The sequence below is a fragment of the Erinaceus europaeus genome, chromosome 6, assembly GCF_950295315.1.
Source record: "Erinaceus europaeus chromosome 6, mEriEur2.1, whole genome shotgun sequence".
Classification (NCBI taxonomy): domain Eukaryota; kingdom Metazoa; phylum Chordata; class Mammalia; order Eulipotyphla; family Erinaceidae; genus Erinaceus; species Erinaceus europaeus.
In genome coordinates, this window is record NC_080167.1 from 57,265,218 (window position 1) to 57,284,520 (window position 19,303).

The 19,303-nt window shown below is 38.9% G+C and overlaps 1 protein-coding gene across 1 annotated transcript in view; it reads left to right on the plus strand.

Annotated features, from left to right (window-relative positions):
* The window catches only part of PLXDC2 (plexin domain containing 2), a 410,079-nt gene that overhangs the window by 342,745 nt on the left and 48,031 nt on the right, over positions 1-19,303 (plus strand). The window contains exons 11-12 of the mRNA XM_060192256.1: positions 5,189-5,339; positions 6,205-6,243. Of these exons, the coding sequence (XP_060048239.1) occupies positions 5,189-5,339; positions 6,205-6,243 (190 nt within the window). The remainder of the gene's footprint in view (positions 1-5,188; positions 5,340-6,204; positions 6,244-19,303) is intronic.

A 19,303-nucleotide genomic window follows, 5' to 3' on the forward strand; every position in this document is an offset into this window, starting at 1 on the left:
TCAAAGTTTAGTCCCATAAGATAAACAATTATAAGCTTTGGTAAAGGTTGCTCATGGCTGTAGAGGGGTCTAAAAGTTTACCGGCTAGCAGAGTCACACGTGCTCAGTTCCCAGGAGAAGTAGACATAGCGGATGGATGCCTGGGGCACCTCCGCTGAGAGGCATCTGACCAGGAGAAGAAGCCGCAGCCAAAGAGCACCCAGAGTTCCGGCTGCTGTCCTTTTAAGTCTGTTCAGCCTACCCACAGTGCTTTGCACACCAGCAGACTGGATTCACCTATAGTCCTCCATGCGCCTGCGCAGATCACTGCACACTCTGTCAGCCTTCTGTCACCAAGGCTGACGTCACCACTGTGTCAGGGCATATAGCGTCACCACAACTATATATAGTTTTTTAAGGTGTATAATCAGTATTGTTAATATTGTTATTAGACCGCTAGGAGTTAGATGCTACATCCAAATTATAAATATTTTTAAACTTTACTTTGAATATTTTACTTCTAATTGAAGTGTTGTTTGTCAGAGAATTCTTCAAAATCAGTTGAAATTTTTAAAAAAATATTTATTCCCTTTTGTTGCCCTTGTTTTATTGTTGTTGTTATTGATTTCATCGATGTTGGATAGGACAGAGAGAAATGGCAAGAGGAGGGGAAGACAGAGAGGGGTAGAGAGAAATAGACACCTGCAGACCTGCTTCACCACTTGTTAAGCGACTCCTCTTGAGGTGGGGAGCTGAGGGCTGGAACCAGGATCCTTATGCTGGTCCTTGTGCTTTGCGCCACCTGCACTTAACTCACTGTGCTACTGCCCAACTCCCCAGTTGAAAATTTTTATGGAATAGTACATGAGCTCTTTGCCAGTGCACTACATGTTCTCAGTAAATATTATACTTTCTGGCTGGCTGTCAGGTTTGTACTGTTTAATCTTTCTCTATTCTCTTTATTTTCACCTCTGAAAATAGGCTATATCTTCTTATCACTTCTTTGTTGTCTCTCAGTCTCTCTTTTATGGTATTATTATTATTATTATTATTATTTATATAGTTTTTACCATACTGCTCAGCTCTGGCTAATGGTGGTATGGGGAATTGAACCTAGGACCTCAGGACCTCAGGCATGAAAATCTTTGCATGATCATTATGCTTTCTATCCCACTCAAGAATTGAATTTCTTATTTCTCTATGCTGCAATCTGGGGGATTTCTTTAGCTCTATTCTCCATTGATCTTGTCTTATCTGCTACTTAACCTACTCAGTAGGGGTAATAATTTTGATAAATATGCACTTTATTCTTAAAAATCTAACTTGTTGTCTTCTACCAAGTCATTTTTATTATCTGTTTCTATGTTATTTTATTTCCATTTATTTAAATATTTTGTGTATGTTTTTCATATATTCCATGTATTATTCCAATATCTAAATTTTGATGTGATCTAAATATATTGGTTGTTGCTTTTGCTGGCTCTGCACAGTCTTCTTTCTCTTTCTGTGTATGGGATGTGTGTGCAACATTTAATTAGAAATGCACATTTCCCTAGGACCAAAACTGGAGGTGCTTTCCACCAGAACACTTTGGTGATGGAAATATAAGGGTCTTTAGGAATAGATACCATGTCCCTGACTTCACATGGGGTGGAGCTGCAGATTTGACCCCTGTAATTCTCACACAATGGTTGATCTCCATAGAGCAATTTTGATTTTTAATATTTTCTGCCAGGGCATATCACCCTTTTAAAACAAATAATGCACTTTTTATATTTTAAGCTTTATTAAGAGAGAATGAGGGGGGAGGCGGGTGGTGGCGCACCTGGTTGAGTGCACAGGTTACTATACGCAAGGACCTGGGTTTAAACCTCCACTCCCACCTGTAGGGGGAAAGCTTGTGAGTGGTAAAGCAGTACTGTAGGTGTCTGTCACCCACTTCCCTCTTGATTTCTGGCTGTCTATATCCAATAAATAAATAAGTAAAGATAATTTTTAAAAAATTAAAAGAGAGAGAAAATGAAAGGTGAGGGAGGGAGTGAGGAGAGAGAAGGGAGGGGACAGAGTTCTCTAGCAGTCAGTCAGTATAGGCGGTGCTGGGGGTTGAGCGTGCAGTCTCTGGGGCTTTAGGTGCAAGGAGTGCTCTAGGAGACTGAGTTATCTCCCAACTCAACCATGCTTTCCTAGGTTGGTTAATGTATACTCCGATTCTTTTCACAACATTACAGCTTTTTCTTTGTTTTTTGGAAAAGATATTAGGACTCGCCCCTAGGAAACGTTTTTACTTCTTGAAATCCCAGAAATTCTTTAAGGTTTATCTTTTTTTTCCAGAATGCATTTGTTTTGTTACAGAGGGACAATTTAAAGTCTTTAGTTTGCCTTTACTGCAATAAGCTAAGTAAGTCCAGGGTTTTGTTCTCACATTAGAGTGGCTGGTAATAACTGTGCCTTGGGAATAGAAGCACAGGAGAACAATAATGTGGCAAGTTTGAGTTGCCTGTGACACCCACATGCATCTGTTAATTCAAGTAGATGGATATTTGGGACTACAATCCAAGGGAAATTTTTGGACTAGAGATATTTGTGAATAATTCACCTGAGTTTAAGAATTGAAGCCATGGGTGTGGACATAGGCTGCTAATAAGGATGCAGATTGTGACAGAAATGATCCACAACTCAGCAAAGTAAGTAAGGAGGTGAAAGACAACTACCAGGTGATCTCTCTCACATATGAAATGTAAAGAACTGAGACGGGGACTTGTCAAAAGAAAAAAAAAGGAAGAAAGAAAGAAAGAAAGGAAAAAGGAAGGAAGGAAGGAAGGAAGGAAGGAAGGAAGGAAGGAAGGAAGGAAGGAAAGAAGAAAGAGGAGGAGGTGCAAACTTGTCTCTGTCACTTTATGAGAACTGTAGTAGTTTTGAGGGTGGGGTGAGTCCCAGAATGTAATGATTGTGGTGGAGAACTATACCCCTGTAATTTTAAATTATTTTAAACCATTATCAAATCATTACTAAAAATTATATGAATTGTTTCTAAAAGAGCCATAAGAACTGCCAACATTTAGAAGAAAATTGAGAAGCTGATGGAAGAAGTTCATAAAATAGACTCCAGTGTGTGTCATAGAACCCAAAACTAGAGTGTGGGCAACTGTGCCCATTGCTGATAAGCTCCCAGTGACTGTCATGGGAGTCACTAGGTAAGGCCTTGCAAACTACGGGTATGAGAAATTTCAGTTAAGTTGGATTAGGCAAATACTACATTACAGAAAGTAGAAGTCTGAGAATATGGGGTAGACATATCTTTCTGGAACTATGAAAATGGAAATGGGAAGAAAAGTAGGACAATACCAGGATGCATCTGAAAAAAAGAGGAAGGAAAAGTGTTTTTAAAAAACTATATTGTACTTTAAAAAGATATAGTAATTAAGTTGTTTTAATTAAAAAGAGATATATAGGGAAATACACAGATAGAAACCAGAGGACAGCTCAGCTCTGTTTTATGGTGGTGCTTATGGGGATTGAACCTGTCAACTCAGAGCCTCAGGCATGAAAACCTTTTGTAGAGCCATTATGCTGTCTCCCCAGCCCTTATACTGGACTTGTTTAGGCTTTCTATTTTATTTTATTTTTTTCTTGGCCACCAGGGTTATCGGTGGGGCTTAGTGCCCACATTACAAAACTATCGACATTGAAATTTTCCTTCTTTTTCTTTTTATCTATTCTTCTGCCTCTCCCTCTCCCTCTCCCTCCCTCTCCTGCTCCCCTCCTCCCCTTCCTCCTCCTGCTTCTTCTTCTCTTATTGGAAAAAATAAATTTGTTTATAAGAGTTCTTACAAACAAAGAACAAGGAAAATGCTTGGAAGTATTAAATAAAGGGTGTGTGTGTGTGTGAATTGATGGGGGGAAAGGCAGTTATTGTGGTTGGGCTTTCTTTTCTTTTTTTAAGATTTTTTTTTATTCATGAAGAATATAGGAGAGGGAGAAGGAGAGGGAGAGAGAGAGAGATAAAGAACTAGATACCACTCTGGTACATGTGCTGTCAGGGACTGAACTCCGGACTTCATGCTTGAGAGTCCAATGCTTTATCCGCTGCACCACCTCCCAGACCACTGGTTGGGCTTTCTTTATAGTCCTGGGGTAAGAAGAACTTGAGTCAGCAGGGACAAGAAGAGACTGAAAATAAGGTAAATGAGCTGTGGTTTCAGAGCTAAAACACTGCCCACACAGATAATGCCCAGGCTCTGGTGACAACAGGTGAAGTGGTGTCAAGGAAAAGAGCACGAATGGGATCATGACAGCCAAGGAGATGCAGGAGCTCAGGGTCACTGGACTTCAAGAAGCCTCTGCTACCAGACTTAACTGTGGGAAATAAGCCTGTGTCATAGCCAAGCAGTCAAGTGCATCATATTTCACTAATGATACAAGTTTAAGGAAGGCAGAGATGCAGTCATAGCAGAATCATAACCTTCTTAAATGCTATCAGAGAAGGCCCCTTTTGAAGTACACAAAGGTGGGAAGGCATTTCAGCTTCTAATCCATAAATGTTTGTATTTGGGAGGTTATTACTGATGAAAGCCACAGACTTTTTTCTTTTCCTGGTTTTCTCAGTCTAGCTTTGCTAGGGACAGCTCAATAGCTAGATGATTAGCTATTAGCACCTGGTCCTTTGCCTGGGATGCTTTGAGTATTTCATAACAGAAAGCAAAATGTTAACTATCTACTCAACTTGAGGTGGCTTACTTCTAAAACAGTAAGTACAGAGCAGTTACCAGGCTTTTTCTTAGAAAAAAAAAAACATAATTTATTATTACATGAAGGGAATGTGTTCTTTCCTCACATACTCAAGCATTGATTTAACTTACCTCTATTCACAGTTATATAGGAATTTTTTTCCTTTTAACATTGTCACTTTGACAAATGTATTGGTCTAAGATGTAATGCAAAATAACTGTAATATTAAATATTAATAGCAGGAAATGATGTAATCCAAATATCTGAAGAAGGAATGGCTTTGTTACATTCATTTCATCTTTCCTATCTCGTGTCTTATAAATCAATGAAGTGTATAAATCTCATCTTATATGAAAACAATTTACCTTTTACTGTAACTGGAGAACCTTTTATGCTCTGGAGCCCAACTTCTTGGAAGTGATTTTTGTAACTGCCTATAGGACCACTCTTAAACGGTTGTCCCTTTTGTTTCTCCTCTTAGTCAAAAGAGAAAATGTGTGAGAACACAGAGCCAGTGGAAAGTTCTTCTCAAACCACCACAACCATGCAAGCAACAAGCACACGCTTCAGGGTGCTAACAACCACCAGGAGAGCAGCCACCTCCCAGCTGCCCACCAGCCTACCCACAGAAGGTGACCCAGAGAGTCTCTTGCTTTGGTCTCAGAGAGTCTCTTTGTTGACTTACAGTGGAGTAGCTCCCTAGAAGGGAAGCTATTCTTTCACAAACTGTATTTTTAAAGGGGGGGAGGCAAAATGATTATTGGATGGAATTAGGTATTGGGATCCTTTCAGTGGACTGTGCCTTTGATTGAGACTTAACTCTAAGCAGTGGCTCTGGTGTCTTTCCTCCATAGGAAAGAAACAGAGACTTCCTTTCATATAACTAAACTTTGCAGTAATTGAACACAGCACTTCAGTCTCAAGGTAGAAAGGCAAATTAATAGGAAATATCTGCTGATACTGAATTCTGAAAACAGATAATCCTATAAGGAAATAATTCCCTAATATCTGTCTCAATAAACCCTGGAATGTGTTGGTCTGTAACCCATAGAGGGTTGTATATGTCATGAGATTGCCTTGAAAAAACATTTCTCTACCATGGAAGGCAAAAATATTAAAAAACTTAATGACTGAGCTTCACTCATAGTAGATGAAGGCATATTAGCCAGAATTTAACTCTTTTTTTCTGAATAGCACCACTATCTGAAAAAAAAAAAAAAAAAAAGCTAACCCAGAACAGTGAAGCCCCAGCAGGTGGGGGTCAGGGATGGGGAGGTAGAATCATTTACATTACTGAATCCCTGTCTTTTCATTATCAGTAAGAAATTTTAATACATCAGTTTTAATACTACCAGGACCTGATCTAGAAATTAACCCAGTAAAATATCAAGACCTATTCATGTTACAGTTGGGCCATTAGTAGGCAACAGTTAATTAAGATATTTATGCTCCTTTAATATTTTTTCTGCTAATAATAACTTTAAATTTCCATTTCAGATGATACCAAGATAGCACTACATCTAAAAGATAATGGAGGTAAGAATTGACACTTTCCTTTCATAAAAAATGTTTAGCTGCTTAATGCTTTTATCCATTTAAACAAGAGAAAGGAGTTGTGGATTACATCTCACTTCTTGCAGGAATTTAGCATGTGAAGAATTGAGTGTGTTAGCATGAAAAGTGGCAGGGTCAATAGTGAAACAAAATGTTAACCTTTGTATTTACCTGGAAGAATAGATGACACCTACCTTCTTTACCTTATCTTAGATGGAACTTTTAGGAATCCTGAAGTGACATAAGCCAGAAAGAAAAGGATGAATATGAGATGATCTCAGTTATAGGCAGAACTTAACAAACAATAAAACAGAAAGGGGGAACACAAAGTCTAACTTAGGCTGGTTTTGGTGTATTGCACCAGAGCAAAAGACTCTGGGGAGGGAGGAGAGGAAGAGAGGTTAGGGTTGGGGGGTGGGGTGGGGTGCGGGCCCTGGTACATGATGGCAGAAACGGCCCTAAGGTATGAGACTGTTTTACAGACATCTGTCATGGGGAGGTGAGAAATTTCACCCATGTACTGCAAACCATTAACCAAACCCCCTTGTAAAAAATGAATAAGTAAAAAATAACAAATTAATTAATAGAATAAATAAATAAAACTAGGTCGCACCAGTGACCAGCTATAAAGTGAAAGTTTGACACTGCTCTGCTTTGATGCACCAGTGTTGGTTAGTTGTTGATATGGCTGATCATCCACACAGTGCAGGTATCGGGTTAAACTGTGTTCTCCATTACCTTCCATATCCACTGTCCTTTACAAATGAAATTCAGAAATACAGCGATATAAAATACAGTACTGAATCTCTTATTTTTATATGAAGGAACAGTTTTTTGCAGATATCATATTATTAACATAGTAAAGTTTTCTAAGAAAATTCAAAAATAATCTGGCTATAATAGTACTTAAAAATCTGAGAAGGAAGCATTTTACCTAAGACCTAGGAAAGTTGTTGATTCTTTTGAGAAAGTTCTTTTTCTATTCAATCATGTTAGCTCTCATATGCTTTCTCTCACTGTACACTGAATATTGACAGAAGAACTTTTTATTAGCAATTATTTTTTCATCTCCAGAATGAGTATCCTTTTCTTTAGAGCAACTCTGAAGTGAATGTAGCCACACTGTGACATTGATCTGGAGGCTGTTTTCCTTTTGCATCTCCCAGATGAGTTTATAAGTCAAAATTCAGTATGTCAATATGAGTGTTTTCCTTTACAGTTTAGAGAGAAAATAGTTCTTACTTCAGTTGAGGTAGGGTAGCAAAACTTTCTGTGTTTTCTTAGGTCACTATTATACACAGATGCAGACGGCACATCATCTTTGGGTTTTGTATCTTTTTGACAGAAAAATTGCTTCATCTTTTTCACGACCTTCATTATTCTTTCAGTTCTCTGTCATCATGTTTTTTACCATAAATTTCTTACTCATTTTGAGATTAGTGCAGTAAGTAGATAGCTTTAAAGATGGCCACTGGCAAGACATACACTAAATGTAAATGGGTTTGTATCTTAGTACCTAAATGAATTTAAGCAGTCCCTCAGCTTGTGACTGTTGGTGTCATGTGAACAGAAACCCTGTTGTCGGAGTGCTGTCATTATAAAGGAGGGATGTAGAAGGATATTGATTGGGCAGTAGAAAGGTGCCCAAGAGACTAGTGGTTTCAAGTGTGCTTGTTACTTTGTTCTCTGAGACTTTTTTTTTATTTCTCTTTTTGTCTAAAATGCCTTAACAGAAAATGTTTTTAAAAATACCTGTGATCAATGTGGTGTGATTTGCCTCAGGTGAAGAAATATTGAATGGTTTCTTTACTGGAGAACAATTCAAATTTTTAGTGAACATTCATTCATTTATTCATTCTCCCTCAATGCTAGGGAATCATAAATCCCAATTGCAGGTTTGACACTATGGAGGTGAGCAGATATTGAAAAATTCTCTGCTTCCATACAACATGTATTTTAAAGAAATCAAAGTGGTTATAAAGACTTTCTACTGGGTATTTATCCTCATATGTTCATAAAGCATTTTTACAAGTAATATCTCTTGGAAATAATGTTTTACAGCATATACTTTGGGAAGTGATTTTCTAAACTGTTAGCAATTATCCCGAGGATAATAAACCCTTAGTTCTGTTTAGGGCGGTGAGACATCATATAACTTTGAAGATTTTCTTTCTTTTTTTTTTTTTAACTTCTTTATTGGGGGGGGGGTTTAATGGTTTACAGTCAACAGTAAAATACAATAGTTTGTACATGCATACCATTTCCACATAACAATACCACCCACACTAGGTCCTCCTCTGCAATCTGTACTGTGAACCCTACCATATACAAAGCTCTGGGTTGAGTCCTGGAGCCAGTGGGAGCACCATGCCCAGCACAGGAGCAACTCCATAAATGGTAAAACAGGGCAGTGTTGTCTCCACTTTGTGCGTCTCTCTCTAAGCAACTCTTAGTAGATCTGGGAGATGCTCACAACATCAAGCCAGCACTAGACCCTGGGTTCAATCTCTACCACTATTTTGTTTTATTTTTTAAACTGTGCTTGATGCTTTAAAGGATGGCCTCAATGTGTCTTAGTTTTTTGGTGTGTTTTTTTTTTTTTTCGTTTTTGATTAGGTTGCCTCCAAATGGCAGTCACCACTTAAATAATAAAAATGCAAATAGCTTCAGGATGCAGAGTAGGCAAAATTATATTCAGGGGCTACAAAGAAGTTTGCAGCTTAAAGAGATGGTGGTGTCTTTCCATGGTGAAATAATATCAACAACCAGATTCAACTCAATTTAGCAAATTGAATTATTCCACTCTGCTACCCTACAAGTATCAAATTTATTTTAAGGTCTAAAATTCTGTGAATTTTATTATGTATAGTTTGTTGAGATTGATTGGAGAATCAAAAATTGCATTCTCTCTTGGTTCTTTTAAATGTTCTTGCCTTTGAAAAAGCTAATTAAAAAGTGCACATGGCATAAAGAGCTAGGACCAGCACAAGGATCCTGGTTCGAGCCCTGCAGGGGGGGGTGACTTCACAAGCAGTTTAACAGGTCTCCAGATGTCTGTCTTCCTCTCCCCCTCTGTCTTCCTCTCCCCCTCCATTTCTCTCTGTCCTATCCAGTAACAACAACATCAATAACAACAATGATAATAACCGCAACAAAGATAAAACAAGGGCAACAAAAGGGAAAAAAAATAGCCTCTAGGAGCAGCGGATTCGTGGTACAGGCACCAAACCCCAGCGATAACTCTGGGGCAAAAAAATAAAAAATAAAAAGCTAATTAAAAAATGGGGGAGTCGGACGGTAGCGCAGTGGGTTAAGTGCACGTGGTGTGAAGTGCAAGAGCCGGTTTAAGAATCCCAGTTTGAGCCCAGGCTCCCCACCTGCAGGGGGAAGGGGTCGCTTCATAGGCAGTGAAGAAGGTCTGCAGGTGTCTATCTTTCTCTCCCCCTCTCTGTCTTCCCCTCCTCTCTCCATTTCTCTCTGTCCTATCTAACAATGACAACATCAGGAACAACAACAATAACTACAACAACAATAAAAAACAACACAGGCAACAAAACAGAAAATAAATATTTTTTTAAAATGTTAGGAGCTGGGTGGTAGCACAGTGGGTCAAAGCTCAAAGACCAGCATAAGGATCACAGTTCAAGCCCTCGGCTCCCCACCTGTAGAGGGGGTCACTTTACAAGCAGTGAAGCAGGTCTGCAAATGTCTTTCTCTCCCTCCCTCTTACCCTCCTCTCCCAATTTCTGTTTGTCCTATCCAACAACAGCAGCAGTAATAACAATAATAATAATAATAACAAGGGCAACAAAAATTAGGGGAAAAAAGGCCTTCCAGGAGCAGTGGATTTGTAGTGCAGACACTAAGCTCTAGCGATAACCTTGAAGGCAAAAAAAAAAAAAAAAAATGTTGAACATGTAAGTTCTTTAGTGCTGCTAATATTTAAAGTACCTACCTGTGTTCCCAACAGTGTTACTGGTTTGTGCAGGCAGTACTGGTGCCATTTCTTTCACTGTGAGGAATTCCACTGAAACTGTACTCTGTAGGGCCAGATTCTTGAGTCACGAGGTAGTACCTCTATCACACAGATGCTGAAGTAGCTAAAGTTAGGTGGGAGCCAGGGGCTCAAACCAGGATCCTAATGCCAGTCCTTGCGCTTCGTGCCACGTGAGCTTAACTCGCTGCGCTACCACCTGACTCCCAGAACAGTTATATTTTTATTATTATTTATTATTTACAGTTATATTTTTATTACTTTCTAGTCTGAATTGCCACTTCAGGAATCTACTATTTCATTGTCATTCATTCAGATTATGTTTGACTTTAATACATAAATCATCAAAGTAGCCTCACTTCCTTGCTATATTTTTCATCTACTTCTTCAGCACAGCTCATTGTTATCCACAAAGGGTGCTGTTATTTCCTTTGGACAGGCTATTGACTATCACTTTATGCTTCTAAATCTATAAATTATTGTGACATTTGTTTTATCTTTTCCTTGTGTGATGACATTTTTTCATTTTTTTATTTCTTTATTGGGGAATTAATGTTTTACATTCAACAGTAAATACAATAGTTTGTACATGCATAACATTCCCCAGTTTTCCACATAACAATACAACCCCCACTAGGTCCTCTGTCATCCTTTTTGGACTTGTATTCTCCCCCAACCCATCCCAGAGTCTTTTACTTTGGTGCAATATGCCAATTCCAGTTCAGGTTCTACTTGTATTTGCTCTTCTAATCTGAGAGTGAGATCATCCCATATTCATCCTTCTGTTCCTGACTTATTATATTTAACATGAATTTTTCAAGGTCCATCCAAGATCGGCTGAAAACGGTGACATCACCATTTTTCTTAGCTGAATAATATATATATATATATATATATATATATATATATATATATATATATATATATATATATACCACTCATCTTCTGGTTGCAACTCACCTGGTTGCTTCCAGGTTTTGGCTATTACAAATTGTGCTGCTAAGAACATATGTGTACACAGATCTTTTTGGATGGTTGTGCTGGGTTCCTTAGGATATATCCCCAGGAGAGGAATCGCAGAATCATAGGGCAGATCCATTTCTAGCCTTCTGAGAGTTCTCCAGACTGTTCTCCACAGACGTTGGACCAATTGACATTCCCACCAGCAGTACAGAAGGGTTCCTTTGACCCCACAACATCTCAAGCATTTGCTGTTGTTACCTTTTCTGATGTATGACATTCTCACAGGAGTGAAGTGGTATCTCATTGTTGTCTTGATTTGCATTTCTCTGACAAAGACTTGGAACATTTTTTCCTTTGTTTCTCGGACTTGTGGATATCTTCTATGGTGAATATTCTGTCCATGTCCTCTTCCCATTTTTGGATGGGGTTATTTGTTTTCTTGTTGTTGAATTGGCAAGCTCTTTATATATTAGGTGACCACTTTTCATGGTAAAGCTAGCTCTGTACAAAGAGTGTGTTGTACCGTAATAGTACAATTTGGTTTACTTTAGGATGTTTTTAATACTCTAGAAATAAGAATTTCTCTCAAAATTTTCTCTGGAGTAGTGGTTCTCTGTGGTTCAAGTTGTTTTCCATATGATTAAATCTGAAACTTCAGTGCTGAGATCCAAGAACTAGTAATGGTTAAAACCCAGGTGATCCCCATGCAAAGTTAGGTTGAGGAGTCATCAGATCCAGTGCTTCATGAATCTTAAGGAGCCTCAGGATCATTTAGGAGGAAGGAATCTTGTAAAAAGACATTTTCTGGTGTAACAATTCTTCAGGTCTAGGGTGGAGCACAGCACTGCCTTGCATTTCTAACCAGCTTGCAGATAAAGCAAACACTTTCTACTTCTTAGACTCTGCTTTGATTATCTAAGTTAAGTAAACTGGGGAGTTGGACGGTAGCACAGCGGGTTAAGCGCATATGGTGCAAAGTGCAAAGACTAGCATAAGGATCCCGGTTCGAGCCCTCGGCTCCCCACCTGCAGGGGGGAGGTGGTCGCTTCACAGGCAGTCAAGCAGGTCTGCAGGTGTCTATCTTTCTCTCCCCCTCTGTCTTCCTCTCCTATCTCCATTAACATCTTATTCTGAACCCACACATTGGTCCTTACCTCCACAGATGAGGTCTTCGGGCTCCCTAAAAACAACATTCTAGTTATTAATGTTGCTCAAGACAGTGCCTAAGTCTCCATGTACAGTTTTCCATTGACTCAACAAAGGCAGGAAACTCAAAAGCCTTATCTCTGTTCTATGTCTTGAACTATTTTAGTAAAATATGTGAAAATCAGTCCACAGGAATTACTGCAAAGTTTTTTTTTGCAGACAGGACATATTCTATATTTTGTTGATTCATTGGAAATTATGGGAGTTTTTGGCTTTTCTCCTATCATTTTTGACCCCAAATGTTACAATTTAAATATTCAGATGAATAATTTTACTTTGTTATCCAGCATATTTCTGAGCTTTCTTTTGATCTGTAGAGTTTTCACTGATGGAACAAAGTGATGTAGCCTAGCCTTATGAGAAGCACACACATAACTTTGAAAACTGACTCATCACAGCTCTCACCTGTGACATCTATGACATCTCTCTGTCTGACCTATACCTACCTCCCTTTTGTGCTCTAGTCCTATGTAATTCTCTCTCTGCCCACTTCTTGTTAGAAACCCCAGCTCAGGAATCCCCTCTTAGAGGAATGAACTATCTCTGCACTAATATATTTGGGATTCCGATCCCATGGTTCATAATGGGCTCCTGGAGCATTCACATGTTACACAGTAAGCAAACATGTATGACTGTATTAGACATTTTACAATAAGAAATGTCTACTGGCCATGATTTACTGCTGTTTCACTAAGAGAACAACTACATGCCAGGATCTGGTGGGTGGCAGAAATCAAAACTTTAAAACAGGGCAGAACAGAACTGAGGACAGTAGAAGACATCTAAACAAAGCTAGAATTGTAAGAAGGCTCCCCCCATACCATCAGAATAATGATGCTTAATCCAAAATTTGAATAATAGGTAAGATTTTTGTAGAAAAGAGGCAGACTGATATTTCAGTAGAAGGATCAGCTAAGTCGGTAGCATGAAACTTGTAGGTCTATTATGTAACTCTAATTTTACTTGACTAACTCTATTTTTCTTTTTTTTTATTTAAGAAAGGATTAATTAACAAAACCATAGCGTAGGAGGAGTACAAATCCACACAATTCCCACCACCCAATCTCCATATCCCACCCCCTCCCCTGATAGCTTTCCCATTCTCCATCCCTCTGGGAGCATGGACCCAGGGTCATTGAGGGTTGCAGAAGGTAGAAGGTCTGTCTTCTGTAATTGCTTCCCCACTGAACATGGGCGTTGACTGGTTGGTCCATACTCCCAGTCTGCCTCTCTGTTTCCCTAGTAGGGTGTGTCTCTGGGGAAGCAGAGCTCCAGGACACATTGGTGGGGTCTTCAATCCAGGGAAGCCTGGCCAGCATCCTGATGGCATCTGGAACCTGGTGACTGAAAAGAGAGGTAACATACGAAGCCAAACAAATTGTTGAGCAATTATGGACCCAAAGCTTGGAATAGTGGAGAGGAAGTGTTAGGGAGGTACTGCAAACTCTAGTGTACTTCTGCTTTCAGGTATATATTTTGCAGTAATTTATAGATACGTGTGAAGATATGCTCTCTCTCACAGAAACTGGTGTATATCTAGGTTTTGGGATTTTGTTAGAAAGTAAACCACCTGAGATGAAATTAGAGTATACTATGAAAGGAAAGGTCTCACCCGAGTAATGAAGCTGAAGTGTTGTCATTCCACATGTGAAGTCTCTGGACACAGTCTGAAGTGAAGCATGTTGAGGTGGCAATCGTTGCGTTGGTTAGGTTGTGATCGGCGGATGCAATATTATTTGATATGGATTGGGAGAGGCATACGGGAAAGTGGGCCCTATCCAAGGGTTCCAGGACTGGGGGAAGTAGGGGCTCTATAGTGGAGATGTGAGGTTCCTGCTGTCTTAGGGTTCAAAAAGACAATCGACAGTTAATGTTATCATCACATTATTTGGTAATTGGGTTAACTTTGAAAAGTCCTTTTGTTATGGTTTGCTGTAGAGTACCCAGTATCTTGTATATAGCTGAGTATATATTGGATGCTTCTGATCTACTTGGTCTAGGCTTTTGAGAGAGTCCGCATATCAAATACACAGCCTATATATTAAAAAGATTCAGTTTGTGTTTTGAAAAACTTTGAGACATACAATTGATTTTCCCCCTCTCAAATTAATTAACTAGTGATTTATATGTCTACATTTTGCTAGGAGTGTACATAAACACTATTCCCACCACCAAAAGACTGTGACCTATCCCTCCCACCCACTCCCACCCTCCACTGGCCCAGGAAGCTGCATGTCTACCCCTCACCACAGAGGTTTTACTTTGGTGCCCTACTTACAATTTGGTCAGGTCCTGCTTTTAGTTTCCCTTTCAGTTCTTCTTTCTCAACTTCTGTTGATGAGTGGGATCATCCCATACTCATCTTTATCTTTCTGACTTAGCTCACTTAACATAATTCCTTCTAGCTTTGTCCAAGATGGGTCAGAGAAGGTGGGTTCATTGTTCTTGATAGCTGCATAGTATTCCATTGTGTATATATACCACAGCTTTCTCAGCCACTCATCTGTTGTTGGGCACCTGGGTTGCTTCCAGGTTTTAGCTATTATGGATTGTGCTGCTATGAACATAGGAGTACACACCTCTTTTTGGTTTGGTGTTATGGAGTCCTTGGGATATAACCCCAGGAGAGGAATTACAGGATCATATGGAAGGTCCATGTCTAGCCTTGTGAGAGTTTTCCAGACTGCTCTCCATAGAGGCTGGACCAATTTACATTCCCACCAGCAATGTAAAGGGTTCCTCTGTCCCCACAACCTCTCCAGCATTTGTTGCTGCTGTCCTTTTTGATGTATGCCATTCTTACAGGAGTGAGGTGGTATCTCAGTGTTGTCTTAATTTGCATTTCTCTGACAATCAGTGACCTAGAGCAGTTTTTCATATGTTTGTTAGCCTTTTGGATCTCCTCTGAGGTGAATGTTCTGTTCATATCCTCTGCCCATTTTTGGATAGGGTCATTTGCTTTTTTGGTGCTCAGTTTGCTGAGCTCTTTATATATTTTGGTGATTAGTTTCTTGTCTGATGTATGGCATGTGAAGATCTTCTCCCATTCTGTGAGGGGTCTCTTTGTTTGTTTAATAGTTTCTTTGGATGTGCAGAAGCTTTTCAATTTGATGTAGTCCCATTGGTTTGTTTCTGCTTTAGTCTTCCTTGCAGTTGGGTTTGATTCATCAAAGATGTCCTTGAGGTGTAGGTGGGGAAATGTTTTACCAATGTTTTCCTCTAAGTATTTGATTGTTTCTGGTCTGACATCTAGGTCCTTGATCCATTTGGAGATGATTTTTGTTTCTGGTGAGATAAAGTGGTTCAATTTCATTCTTCTGCATGTTACAACCCAGTTTTCCCAGCACCATTTATTGAAGAGAGCCTCCTTTTTCCATTTAATGCTTTGGGCCCCCTTATCAAAGATTAGATGTCCATAGGTGTGGGGATTTATTTCTGGGCTTTGAATTCTGTTCCACTGGTCTGTGTCCTATTTTTGTTCCAGTACCATGCTGTTTTGATGATGATGGCTTTATAATATAGTTTAAGGTCTGGGAGTGTGATGCCTCCATTTCTGTTTCTTTTCCTTAATATGGTTTTGGCAATTCTAGGTGTGTTCATGTTCCAGATAAATGATTGTAGTTTTTGTTCTATTCTCTTAAAGAAGCTTGGTGGAACTTTGATGGGTATTGCATTACATTCGTATATGGCTCTGGGGAGAATATTCATTTTGATGATATGTATTCTTCCAATCCATGAGCATGGGATATCTTTCCATTTCTTGGTATCAGTTTCTATTTCCTTGAGTAGCGACTCATAGTTGTCAGTATATAAGTCTTTCACTTCTTTGGTCAACTTTATTCCTAGGTATTTGATTGATTATGCTGAAACAGTAAATGGGAGGGATTTCTGGATGTCTTCTTCTTCAGATTTAGTGTTTGCATAAAGAAATGCCACTGATTCTTGTACATTGATTTTGTAGCCTGATACCTTGCTATATTGCCTAATAACTTCCAGTAATTTTCTGTTGGATTCTTTAGGTTTTTCTATGTATACTATCGTATCATCTGCAAAAAGTGAGAGGTTGACTTCTTCCCTTCCAATCTGTATTCCTTTGATTTCTTTCTCTTGTCTGATTGCTATGGCAAGAACTTCCAATACTATGTTGAAGAGTAACGGTGACAATGGACAGCCCTGTCTAGTCCCCGATCTGAGGGGGAATGCTTTCAGCTTCTGTCCATTGAGTATGATGTTGGCTGTAGATTTCCTATATATAGACTCCACTATCTTGAGGAATTTCCCATCTATTCCCATTTTTGTAGAGTTTTGAGCATGAATGGGTATTGTATTTTGTCAAAGGCTTTCTCTGCATCTACTGAGATAATCATGTCGTTTTTGGCTTTGCTTTTATTGATGTGGTGAATGACATTGATTGACTTACAGATGTTGAACCAGCCTTGCTTTCCTGGATGAATCCCACTTGGTCATGATGAACAATCTTTTTGATATGTTGCTGTATCCAGTTGGCCAAGATCTTGTTTAATATTTTGGCATCTATGTTCATCAGCGATATTGGTCTGTAGTTTTCCTTTTTTGTTCTGTCCCTATCAGCTTTTGGTATCAGGATGATGTTGGCTTCATAGAAGGTGGAAGGGAGTATTCCTGTTTCTTCGATCATATGGAAAAGCTTAAGAAGTATGGGTACTAACTGTTTCCTGAAAGTTTTGTAGAATTCATTTGTGAAGCCATCTGGTCTAGGACTTTTGTTGTTGGGGAGATTCTTAATAAAGGTTTCAATATCTTTGTCTGTGATTGGTGCATTTAGATTTTGTAGTTCTTCTTGGTTCAGTTTTGGAAGTGCATAGGTTTCTAGGAATTGTTCCATATCTTCCAGATTCTATATGCTTGGTGGCATATAGTTCTTTATAGAAGTTTTGCAGGATTCTCTGGATTTCTGTGGTGTCAGTTGTGATATCTCCTCCATCGTTTACAATTCTATTAATTTGAGTCTTCTCTCTTTTTTGTTTGGTGAGTCTGTCTAGGGGTTTGTCAATTTTGTTTAATCTTTCAAAGAACTAACATTTGGCTTCATTGATCTTTTATTGGTATGGTTTTATTGGTATGGTTCTTTTATTTTCGATGTTGTTTATTTCTGATCTAACTTTAGTGATTTCTGTCCTTCTGGTTGCTTTAGGGTTCCTTTGTTCCTCTTCCTCTACGTCCTTGAGGTGTGCAGTAAGGTCGTTCATTTGAGCTTCTCTTGGTGTTTAATATGTGATTGTATGGCTATAAGTTTCCCTCTCAGTACTGCTTTAGCTGTGTCCCAAATATTTTGATAGTTGTGTCTTCATTTTCATTTGTTTCCAGGAACATTTGAATTTCCTGCTTGAGTGAGTCTCTGACCCAGTGGTTCTTAAGGAGCATGTTGTTTAGTTTCCAAATTCTGTGTCTTTTAGTAATTTTCTGTTTGTTATTAAATGTTAGTTTTACTCCACTGTGATCTGAGAAGATACTTGGGATGATTTCAATGCTCTTGAATTTATTGATGCTGTCTTTGTGGCCTAACATGTGGTCTATCCTTGAGTATGTGTTATGTGGATTTGAAAAGGTGTATTCCAGTTTTTTGGGGTGAAGAACTCTGAAAATGTCCAAGAGGTCTAGTCTGTCAATCTCTTCATTCAATACTCTTGTATCTTTATTGGTTCTCTGCTTTGTTGATCTGTCTAAGTGTGAGAGTGGGGTATTGAAGTCTCCCACTATTATTGTATTACTATTGATGTATTTTTGAAAGTCTTTCAGTAGGTGCTTAATGTATTTAGATGGTCCCTCATTGGGTGCATAGATGTTAATAATTGTTAAGTCTTCTTGGCTGATTGATCCTCTAATCATTATTTAATAGTCCTTGCCTATCTTTTATTACTTTATTTAATTTAAAATCTATCGTGTCTGAGATGAGAATGGCTGTTCCTGCCCTTTTTTGTGGTCGGTTAGCCTGTATGTTAGTTTTCCATCCTTTCACTTTAAGTCTGTGTTTATCTTGTTGTGACAGATGGGATTCTTGCAAGCAGCATATGGTTGGGTTATGTTTTCTGATCCATCCCCCCACCCTGTGCCTTTTGATGGGTGAGTTTAAGCCATTGACGTTTATTGATATTATGGATTTAATGTATTGTAGTGCCATTGTTCAAAAAAAATTTGTTTTCTCTGATATATTGCCAGTATTATAGTGATGTTCTTGTTTATAAGAGGTCTTTTAGAACCTCTTTCAGGGCAGGCTTGGTGATGGTTGCCTCCTTTAACTGTTGTTTGTCTAAGAAGGTGTTGATCCCTCCATCTAATTTGAATGAAAGTCTAGCAGGATATATTATCCTTGGTTGAAACCCTTTTTCATTCAGGGCTCAATAGATATCTTGCCATTCCCTTCTGGATTTTAAAGTTTGAGTGGAGAAGTCTGCAGATAATCTTATGGGTTTTCCCTTGTATGTGACTTTTTGCTTCTCTCTTGCAGCCTTTAGGATCCTTTCTTTATCCTTATTTCTTCTCATTGTGACTATGATGTTTCTTGGTGTCTTCAGGTCTGGATTGATTCTGTTTGGAACTCTCTGGGCCTCTTGAATCTTGATGTCCTTTCTGTTATTCAGGTCTTGGAAGTTTTCTTCTATTATTTCCTCTAGAATGTTTGCTTCCCCTTCCTCTCTTTCTTCCTCTGGTAGGCCAATTATACGAATGTTACTCCTTTGAGATCATCCCCTATGTCTCTTGTTGTTTTCAGTGTCTCTCAATCTCTTTTTAAGCTCTTTCACCTCTTTCTTCGTTTTCTCTAACTCATCCTCTGTCTGACTGATTCTGTTTTCTGCTTCTGTTAGTCTGCTTTCCCTTGCCTCAGCTTCTTTCTTCATT